The 11,486-nt window shown below is 31.1% G+C and overlaps 1 protein-coding gene across 1 annotated transcript; it reads right to left on the bottom strand.

Moving 5' to 3' along the window:
* Positions 1-488: 488 nt before the first annotated feature.
* Positions 489-9,073, bottom strand: LOC114743300 (very-long-chain aldehyde decarbonylase CER1-like). Its single transcript, XM_028931502.1, has 10 exons — positions 9,014-9,073; positions 7,767-7,864; positions 5,981-6,216; positions 4,918-5,137; positions 3,482-3,857; positions 2,629-2,733; positions 2,349-2,549; positions 1,677-1,769; positions 872-1,045; positions 489-659 (listed from the first exon to the last, which is right to left on the bottom strand). Exons 1-10 carry the CDS (start codon positions 9,071-9,073, stop codon positions 489-491), a joined length of 1,734 nt encoding a protein of 577 aa, XP_028787335.1.
* Between the last annotated feature and the right edge of the window lie 2,413 nt (positions 9,074-11,486).

Below are 11,486 nucleotides of genomic sequence, written 5' to 3' on the forward strand. Positions count from 1 at the left end.
AAATTTTTGGAATAATAAATTTATATCCAAAAAACTTGTGGGCAGTCAATGCTCTTGAATAGGACAAATTTGCATCTTATTAACCCCATCCCTAAAATTGGGAAGCAAATTAAGAGGACAAACAATGACGTGTTGTGTCGGTGCATAGAGGGGAGAGAGAGAGCAGCCATTTTTTTTCTTTTAGCCAAAAGAAAGCTAGTTTTATTCAAACAAGACAGCAGATAGATGAGCACCTACATATCGACATGAAATAATCAACACAAACAAATCCAACCCATAACAGAAACCCTAAAACCGAAATGGGGATCCAGTTAAATAATAAATAGTAGACAAATTATTTAAAAAAAAAACCCACAGATTGCGATAGATATCACACTACTGCCAGTCGCCACACCACTGGCAACCAAAGCAATAGTTCATTATAACAATATAAAGCAGCTTCGAATTTATTTAATTCATGCATATCTAGATTCATGGGAATGATCAAATTAAAAGGGACTTTCCATTTCCAAAGGTTGGAAACCATGACGAATGGTTGCATGCCATATTTGAGTGATATCGAAAGTGGCAGAACCACACTCATGTACGTTCCATCCTTCTAAGGCATGCACTATTCCTGCTATTCGCCAAGCACTCATTGCTCTCCTTGGCAGCCAGTTCTGTGATTTGGAAGTGAAAGATTAAAGCAATTTGATATTAAATGATGGCTTTCATGAATGGAATACAAGACATTAATTGGGCTTATTTAAATTTTGCTAACATTATATAGACCTTCCATCTATTTTTAGAACATCCATTCTATTTCAATTTATATTGATCTAATTAAAAATTATTATAAAAAAAAACTATGGTGGCTATACGTACTACTAACCTCACAAGAATGCGTATTGGTGAATGAGGAAGGAGCCATCATGGCAGGAGTATAGTGGTAGAAGCAATCTTTTCGCATTTTCTTCGGAGGAAATTGAGAAAATGGTATGAAAATCGATCCTTTTGCTGCTTTCATCTGTTCATTTTCATCCCATCCATCTCCTACCAACCATATCTTCAAAAAACAAAAGTATATATTTAAACATTTCAAGTTTCAATTCAATAATCCCTTAATTTTATTAAGGATGGAGGTCTAATTTTATCTATATATTTTCACTCAAAAGTGATGTTGCCCCCAATTCTTTTTTAGACTCGATGTTGCCCCAAAGGTCTAAAAATATACCAATATTACTCCAGCCCGTTAATAAAGTTAATTTTAACCATTTGTTGACTTATTTATATTGAGGTGGCTAATTATTTTTAACGATCAAAATTAACTTCAATTTGTTAATGAGTTGAGGCAACATTGCCACATTTTTAAACACAACTATTTCATTAGCTTGCTGCTTTCGCGGTTACCACTAAAATGTTTTTCTGGTACGTCTTGTGAATCGGTTGATGGAGCAAAATGTATTTTAAACATGTTTATAGGTTGTCAATGGCCTTATATATATAGCCTAATGACTTAAAAACTCCTTTAAAAAGCCACAGGTTTGATCTACTTGTAATTTCAAGTTAGTATTACTCATCTCTCTAATAAATAAGAAAAACAAATTCATAAATTTATATAATATAACTGAATAAACCATCCGTTATGAGAGAAATATGGCGATAAAGGAAGTCATTTGATTCTTAACAATATTTACCTTGGCATCGAAGGTAGCAGTGAGAGTAAGATCTACTTTGGACTCGAGTCTTGAATGTAGCTTCGTCGTCTCATCCTTGTTTAATATAGTTACCTGCTTGTAATCACCAGCAACTTGAAAAAGTAAATATAATTTTTCTTGAAAATTCTATTATTTTCACAAAAAATTAAGGAAATTGTTAACTTAAATTTGCCCAGCCACTTTTCTCTGTACTTACAGAATTCTTCCCAAAATTTAAACGGAATCAAACTAATACCACCCCCAAAATTTGAGTTTGTGACTCAAATTTTGAGTGCTGTTTTAATTTGGAACAGCGGCATGATTCTTCTTCAAAGGCAGTTTTTCAACTGTGATTAACATAATACTCCTCCGGTCCTAAATATAAAACCCTTATACATACTAGTATAAGGGTCTTATATTTAGAACTGGAAGAGTATGAAATAAGTATCAGCGTGTTAGACACACTATCAGATTAGGATGCTATATGGCCCTAGAAAAAAATATCAGGGTGCTAGATGCTACCTCACCCTTTATTATAAAAATGCAGTTTTACAGTAAGCAAGTATAAAGTATAAATAAAAAAGAACAAGATTTTATAAAAGGAGTGCATTGAAAACCTTATTTATATAATTGCATTGCCCTTATTCTGCAAAAGTGCATGAAACTAATTACCTGAACATTTCTTTTGGTGAGAGCATTGGATATAGCCAGAGAAACCTTATTAAAGTTGCCTCGCAGAAGCACTTGACTTGTGCTCCTGGGAATGCTGTTCACTGCAATTGCTGCAGCCAAACTACTTCCATCTATAACTTTTATCTTCAACTTTGGAAACTTATGGATGTAAAGTTGCCCATATCCATTCAACTCTTCTTGCTGCCAATGTATACATGATTTTGCATCATAAAAAACCTATATACTGAAGGTTTGTGTAATATTTTTTATTTCTAATTACCTGATTAAGAAGCCCAAGACTCAAAACTTTAGCTCCAGATAATTCAGCCTCTAATATTGCCTCTTCAATTAATTTGTCCACTGATGTGCTTTGTCCTTTCAAATACTGCATAACACACAATCAGAACATCAATGATAGGTCCTGGATCCCATATATAATATTCGTTCTTATCCTAAATGTAAGAGTTAAATCGATAACTAATATAAAAAATTAAGAAAATTATTTGGTTATTTGTGAAAAAATGTGTGTTGGCTTATCTAAAGCTCACCTTTCAATCAATTGCATTAGATATTAATTTTTTTTAATTGAAAACTTTAATTAATATGTGCAATCAATAGAGAGGATTTTGAGAGAAAAATTATATAGATTTGGAAGATAAGATAGATTTAGATCTTATGTTTAGAATCAAAACAAATATTTGTGCCAGCTCTTATGTTTAAGATTTGAGTGACTAAACAATTTCAATCTTGTCTAGGATCTTAGTCATCATTTTCATGTAAGTGTGATTGCCTCATTATTTCAGATTCTTTAGAGTTTCTTGAGCATAAGACAATTCTTTCCTTTTTGATATAAAGTCAAAATGCATTCAAAAACAAGAAGTTCAAGTTACAAAGTCGGAGAATAAAGGACAATCATTAAGAAAATAAAGATCTCTACAGCCTATTCTCGGGTTTAAGAAAATAAAGAACATGAGACAATTCAAAGCCCTTCAAACTAGATAAATTCTACAACCCACAGCTATCACAGTTAAATCTATAGTTCTTTAAAATAACAACAATACCTTTTTATAATCTGAACCATTCCCAGATTGAGGTACGATTAAGCAATAGATTATAATATGGAAAATTCTTACTTGTTTTGTGAATCTTGGTACGACCCATGACTGCAAATTGAGCTTGTTGAAAGTGTTCCTTTCTGAAACAAATGTTCGACCAAAGATCCAAGCCATTGCTATAAAACCAAAAGTGAAGGGCCACATGAAACAAATATACCATTTTGGTGTTTGAGGGTTGGAGGCCAAGGAAGCGAAGCCTAAAGGAAGATGATAGATAGAATCTGGTGTTGTTAGGTGGGTTAAGTAAACCACATCAAGTGAATCCTTTGATCTCTTCAAAGACATTTCATAAGTTTCATCTGTGGATTCATCCACAGTGCCATAAATGTAGTCATATATTGGCATGAAAAGAGAGTAATTTGTCCTGAATTTGGTGTGGTGCAGTGAGTGAAACCTGTGGTCCACAAATTGATCTTGAGTTTGTCATTGTTGATTGAACGACTATTCAATTATTGATTCACTATGATAATTGCATAATCATAAATGCCAATTAAGAAAATTAAATGGTACAAAAAGGTTCTAAAATAATTAATATTTCTTAGCCAAACATTCGTATTTACAAGTCAAATTCAACAATTTATATTTACAATGCAAATTGAACTTTCATATTTTACTAGGCGGGATACATCATTTACAACTCTTAGTTATAAAAGTTACCCCTTTGATCCTATCTATAAGAGCTAGTTGAGTTGATTTCGGTCCTAAAACCTTAATTCATTTCATCTCTCATATTTATTTTTTTAAAATTAATTTATCTAACTTATAAATTGATATATAATTTAAGTTATACAAGAATATTTTATGAAGATCATGTGATATTTTCTAAAATTAAGTAATTTATTTAGCTTCTCTAATCTATTCATATTAAATAAATAGCTCTTAATTGCATTAAGAAATCGGAAGTAATATAAAAACTTGAATTCCTTGAGATCTCTTTGGTCCCGTTTGGTAGGAAGCATTGAAAATGAAGGATATGGACTAGGACTGCGATTGAAAAAAATTATTAAAAAAGTCTTTAGCATGAGTAATTGTTTGTCATATAAGTAATTAAGGCTCAATCCTACTTTCATGGGTTTGCCTAATCCCATATAACAAGCAACTTTTCATGCTAAACATTATTTTTTCAATATCAATCACAATCCTTATCTCTCATTTTTAATGCTTCCCACGGTACCTTTGTATCTAATTTTCTTATAGACCTAAAGTATTGAATTGAAGTGCAGTCCCTATTTTTGGTAAGTTGCAGTCATAGCGGGAACGATGATAAATTGAAATTGTAATAGTCCCAAAAGAATAGCCCTTTAATAATTGGGGAATCTGTGGAGGATCTACTGTAAGGGCATCTAAAGCATATCCACCTCGAACTATATATCATAGTCTATATTTTAATTAGTGGATGTGGGACTTAACATGCTCTCATAATGAAGGCACAAGGAATTGATGAGGAGACTTACGATGGAGTGTAAGCGAGATACTTCAGAAAGGGGAAGAGCAAGAAGAGCTTCTCTGGAAGGAACTCAAAGTTGCAGTGACCCAAATTGTTCATGAAATCGATATAAAACAAGTAACCATAAACCGAAGCAATGGAGGCTGTCTTTGTGAACAATGTTGCAAATTGCGGTATTGCGAATAGAGCAACATATGCTAAGACCTCAGCGAATGGATGAGCAACAGCTGTAAAATAATCGCAGTAATAACATCAAGGGTATGTAAAAGAAATAAGAAATAAGAAATAAGAAATAGAGCGAATGTACACTTATGTCTCAAAAAATTAATTTGATGATGGCAGAGATCTAAGAAAATCTTGTGGAAAGATGAATTGCAAATATCAATTCGTACAACTTTAGATAAACTCAGGTGAAAATAATTAGGAGTGACTTAAGAAAATTAATAATTTGATTTGCAAATGAGACATTTATATTTGTAACTATCTACATATTTGGATATTTTTCCAGTATTTAATATAGGAGCAACATAACTAATTTATAAGAATTAAGAAAATTAAGTTCATTATTTGTAATAAAACGTGTTGGTTTCTCTAAAGTACTCCTTTTAATTATTTGCATTAAAAATTATTCATAGATAAAAACCCTCTTCATATGTGCAATCAACGAGAGTTGAGGAAAAAAATTATCTTTTAAAGACAAACTAGATTGAGGTCTTACATTTAGAACTAAAGTAAACACCTCTACTAACTATTAAGTTTAGGCTAGAGGGAGTGTCATCCTTCAGCAAACTTCTTCAGACTTAACTATTTTTCATTATATACAATTGAATACATACGCATATACAAACATGTCAATACTAAGCTCGAATCAATGACCTTATCCCAGCATAGCTAGTGGCACTACCACTAGAGCAACTTGGCATTGATTAATTATCATTAAATTGACCTTTTGAAACCAATTGTCATTCCCCTGATAAATTGATCAATCCAAAGCAAATATCAACTCTTCCCAACAACACAACATAAATTAAAAAGAAAATGAGGAAAACTATGAATGAAGAGTATGATACCAGTAATAGGCTGGGTGACTATGGAAGAATGATGGTGAGAATGGTAGCGAGAATAAAGAACGTGGTGATGAAGTGCTCTGTGAAACCAATAATAAAGAAACTCCACTGGACCAGCATGTGATAAAGCCACGAGAACCACACCATCTGCTCTCCATACGGGTAAGTGATTAGCAACCTCAGGAAGCATCGTATATGCTAAGCACATGATATGTCCAGTCAACAAAATATAGTCATCCCTGCATATATCATACATTCCAAACCAAGGCTAGATCAATATTTTTAACTTGACTATTTGTAGTTTAGAGATATTATTGATTCTTAATTCTTAATTATACGGATCCTATTCACACGTGAATGCAGAGGGTGCATTTAAAACGAATTAAAAAAAAAAAAAAATAATGAATAAATATGACTGCAAAAGCATACTTTTTGTCTTTTGATTTTATACAAGATTTTAATTTGGTTAATTTTATGATTTAACTTTTCAGTCTTTAAACCTAATACCATTAGTCTCAAATGATGATTTTTTGTGCCGATTATTGTTATTTTTAAATTAAACTTAACACAGCAAGATTTGAAAATGTTTTGTCAATATTTAAAAGTTTGATGTCAGTATCTTTTGTTAACAGTGTTAAGGTTATATGACTAAAAAAACATTTTATAAAATTAAGGGACCAAAATGAAATATGGTGTATGTGAAGTTAAAAAAAAAAAAAGGTACACTTTGACCATATAATTACGATAAGTAAATGAATGCACAACTAAGTTCTTTTTTATATCAGAATTTGGTCATAAATGTGAATCTCCTCCAATATATAGTTTCAAATATGGAAATCGTTTAAGAGTAGCTAGGGGATGATATATACGTGTTAAGTGAATTGGAGATTTGGATTTAAAATTATCGCTCAATATAAAATATAGGTATAATAATTATAATAATTAAATTGTAATGTATGCTCTTCTTAGCTTTGTTAAAACCTAAAATTAAGTTGGACCTTTTTATTTATTTATTTATAAACATACGTACATAGACCTTTTTCATCTCTTCAGCTTTGGTAATTGACATAAGCTTACCTTTTTAAGAAAAAACACAAGCATTCCTTAAAAATAATAAATTACACAGATCTCTAATAAGTTGTTCTAAAACTACATGGACTTTTCCCCCTCAAGCTACTACCAGGGAGAAATGTGTGGTTTAAACTTATGGTAGGTTTGTGGGGTTCAAGAGCAGAGGTTTCTGCATGTTTTTGGGCCCCCCCCCCCGGGGGGTTAGATATGTATAATTCTGAAAAAAAATGTAATTTTCGAAAAATTAAGGAAGTTATGTTTAAGAATCTCCACAACCAACAAAATAAAATATTAATGTATATAGCAAGATGATGCACTAATTCAAAAATCACAACACAGCTAATTTTATTTTCTAAAACTAAATAAAATGTATATTAGAATAAACTAGCTCTAATTCTTAATATAAAACTAATTGGGGATTACATCTGTTCATAAATGTAAAACTTCAATCCTCTTTATCTCTCATTTTTTCCAAAATATCCCTATTAATTGCAAGGGTTCCCATTAAGGGATAATTCTAATGATCCGGTGCATATAATTGGAGAGGATGGTTTAACGAGATTAACATATATTTGTGACAAATTAAATAATCGACTTAACTAATTTCTTTAATATTTATAAATTAGCTATTTAGTTCTTATATTAAAGACCAGAATAGTATGTCAACTTTAATTTATGACAAATTTTAACATTATAAGCAGTTTTGAAAGGACCAAACCAGTTGCTTTCTCTGTCAACTTGTGAGAATTCAAGGCCCCTGTCAATAATCCTGTTTTTGCCTTGAGCTGATCGATGGCGAGAAACAGATATCCAGATCTGGTTGTGAACCAACCTCGCCATTAACATTGGAAGTATGAGACAGTAAGCGAGGTCTCTCTCATGCGACGCTGTCGCACAGTGAATGATGGTCTGAACAACCCATGGGGCCAGTAACACGTACTTCAGTAATTTCCATCATCGTCCGTCGTCATCATATGATAAACAAGACAAGGGCAAATTTGTCAACATTTTTTCATTGTCATTTAACATACAACCTCATCTCATTCTCAATATAAGAGTTAGATAACTAATTTAAAGAGACTAAATAAATTAGTTAAGTTGATTAATTGTAACCAATATGTGTTGACATCCCTGAACTACCCTTTCTAATTTTGTGCATTGAAATTATCCCTTAGTGAGAACCCTTAACTATAATGAATAGGGATGTTTTAGAGAAAACATTATCAACTTGAAAGTCAAAATGAATTGAGATCTTATATTTAGAACTAAATCTAATCTCCAAGTAGTTCTTATATTAAAGACCAGAAATAGTATGCCAATTAGTTAGAGGGTTCTTATAATAATGAGCAGAGAGACGGTATATCATGATGGAAAATTTTAGCAAGCTAGGGGGAAGAAGAGTTACAGTATCATCAATGCATAATGCCACAACATTGCCCAAAAAGAAAAGAAAAAGAAAACCTCAGCGAACATATATTAAATTTGTCACATATAAACTGCAATATATATTTCATGTAACTGAAAAGAATGGAGCATTTTTTCCCCTTTTTGAATGCAAATCAAAGCTAAGTGATCATATATTAAGAAAATTAAATACAACTAAAAGTACGAGAAAAAAGCAATAGGCTGAGAAAAAAAAAGGAAAGAAAACTGCTTAAAATATTCCCCTGGCAAAGTTTATTGTTCAAATGTATCTAAAATTTATTTAAAAGCTCAAGTGCAACCTATATCCTTAGCGGGTATAATTCTTTTTCAATTGCGTATAACATAACTTTAACTATGTATACATTTGCACACACATGAAGATTTATTGCACATAACTGAACAAAAGTTAAACACCAAAGTTTTTGGGTATCTTTGAGAATGAATTTTGTGATAAGAGATTTTTCAGCAATTTTTCTGGGGAAAAAAAAAGTTAAAGAGGCTGAAAGCAGCTATATTAGGATAGGCATAAGAAAGCAAAACCTTCAAGCTCCCAAGAGGCTTCCATGGCCAATCTGTAAGAATGCCTGGTTGTGAAGCCATATCTTCCAAAAAGAAAATTATATTACAGTCTCTTATGGCATCGCATAGCCTGCTAACACACCCATATATATGGTGTTTTATTCATCTATCATTTAATGCACACAGGTACGATCAAATTACAGTCCTTATAATTTATTATAATTTTAATTAATTTATTTAAGAGATGTGTATCGTATCCTATGCATATTATCCACTCTTTTTTTTGTTTTGGCCAAATTTATTATCCACTGATTTACCAACTCATATCCTACTTTGGGTCCTCATTGTAAGACGACCTCTCATATGCACACATATCAAGCAAAGAAGTTAAGGTGGTTGTTTGCTTTGTTTTTTTTTTTTTTTTCCGGACCAGGTTGTTTGTATTTAATCTATCAAAAATTTATCCTTTCCATAAAATACCCCTCTCACTATTGACATTTAAAGGTTGAAACTTTTCAATACATAATGGTAGTTTGGGGAAAAAAACAATTTTTTTTTTTTAAGATGTCACTCCCCAGTCCCTACCTATTTATAACATCCTTTTCAAAGCTTCGGGAAGAACTAAAACATGTTTTTAGACATGCCCCTAATATATGATTATAAAAAGCGTTTAAAGTACAAAAAAATTTTTAAATAATTAAATCTCTTTTATAAGACGTAATAGTAATTCCTCCAAGTTTTAAAGTACAAACAAGGAAACAAGGCAAACGCTGAAAGAAACAAAACGGTGAGAGACAGAAGGGTGCATAATTTCAAAATGAATGCTGAAGAAAGCCTTTAGTAGAAATAAAGTCAAACTGTGTTTTTTTTTTGGATACAAGTCAAACTGTGTTTTACATCATTGTATTTGTAGCATCTCAACATCCTCCATAAATAAAGAAGATGAAAGCATACCAAACGCCTCATAAAAAAATTCGGCTGAAACAGGGACTTCCCAATTTCTAATCATAAAATGTTCAGCTGATTGCTGTTATTGATTGCACAATCTAATGAATGTAATCCTACCATGCCATTTATGAGACAGAAAAAAATGGTTTTTTTTTAATCTTATCTATAAGTCATTTTATTAAATTTTTAACATAAATATATTATTTTGTTTTTTTTGTTAATTACAGCGTGCTCAGCTGGTCTGATTTATAAGGTAGATAGAGAAGATTTTTCTTAGTTCTATTTATAAATCATTTCATTAAATTTTCAATATGAATGAACTATTTTGTTTTTTAGTTATTATAGTGTAGATAGTTATTTTCTTAAAAATACATGTATTAAATAGAAGTAAAGTTGAAAATTGTCATATTTTAATAGAGAGTTAATAAAGCTTAAGATTTTTCTTACTCTGTACAAAACATGTTAAGAGTACCTTATAAATAGGACCAAAGAAATAAATACTGTAGTTTTTTTAAAAAATGTATATATTAAACAGGGATAAAATTAAAAAGTTGTTACATTTTAATAGAAAATTTTAAGATTTTTCTTAGTTTATATGAAACATGTTGAAAGTATCTTATAAATAGAACCAGAAGAGTATAAATGTAGTTTTTTTTTTAAAGGCATATATATATTTGTAGACATAGATATCCTCCTATTAAAGACAATCTCGTTCAAGGTACTGTTGAACAGTAAATATTGGCATAAAGGTATATATATAAAGATAAAATTGAAAAGTTGTATATTTTAATGGAAAGTTAATATAAAGTTTTTCTTAATTTATGTAAAACATGTTAATGGAAGTGACTGATAAATAGGAATAAAGGAATAATAATTTCTCTATTATTAACTAAAATAAAAAAATATTTTTATTTCATAAATTAGTAGTCCCCAGATAATTATACACGACCTTCCTTTTTTTTATGGACCAAAGTAAATATGCCCTTCCAATAAATGGGACCGGTGGTAGCTAGGACGTGGATATATATTTCGTGTACGTCTTATGAGGCTCTCAATTCTGTTTGTACATTTCGGTATGTTGTCATCTTCATTATTTATTGAGGATCACACACACACACACACACACACACACACACATTTATATATAGGCTGCTACAGAAGCATGAAGCACGTTTTAGTCGTAGATGAGCTGAGACATATGCTGTAGAAAACCAAATTGATGAGGCAACAACCTGATAATAAAATTCTGGGACGGATGAGCGTTGGGAACGGGGGGATGCATTAACAAAAATATTCCCCAAATTGCTTTTTATGCAATTAATCAAATTACGTTGTTGGAAATATTAGTTAAGACTGTAAATGTAACATCCTCATTTTTTTTAATTTAAAGACTCAGTTGTGATATAAGGTATGTATTTAAAGAGTATGTACTCCGTCTGGCCCTTATTATAAGTTTCAAATAACTACTTCATGGACAACAAATAGGTAGTTAAAATTAGTTAAAAGCAATAAATGGTTAGAAATATATTTTTGTTCTTGAATATGC

This window comes from Neltuma alba, unplaced genomic scaffold (assembly GCF_004799145.2).
Source record: "Neltuma alba isolate B1F8T4 unplaced genomic scaffold, ASM479914v2 tig00003988_pilon, whole genome shotgun sequence".
Taxonomy (NCBI): domain Eukaryota; kingdom Viridiplantae; phylum Streptophyta; class Magnoliopsida; order Fabales; family Fabaceae; genus Neltuma; species Neltuma alba.

Coding starts and splice junctions, on each gene's coding strand:
- LOC114743300 (XM_028931502.1), bottom strand. CDS start 9,073: ATGGCTTCACAACCAGGCATTCTTACAGATTGGCCATGGAAGCCTCTT. Junction 2,734..3,481: donor TACCAAGATTCACAAAACAA/GTAAGAATTTTC, acceptor TGTGTTATGCAG/TATTTGAAAGGACAAAGCAC. Junction 660..871: donor CCAATACGCATTCTTGTGAG/GTTAGTAGTACG, acceptor TCCAAATCACAG/AACTGGCTGCCAAGGAGAGC.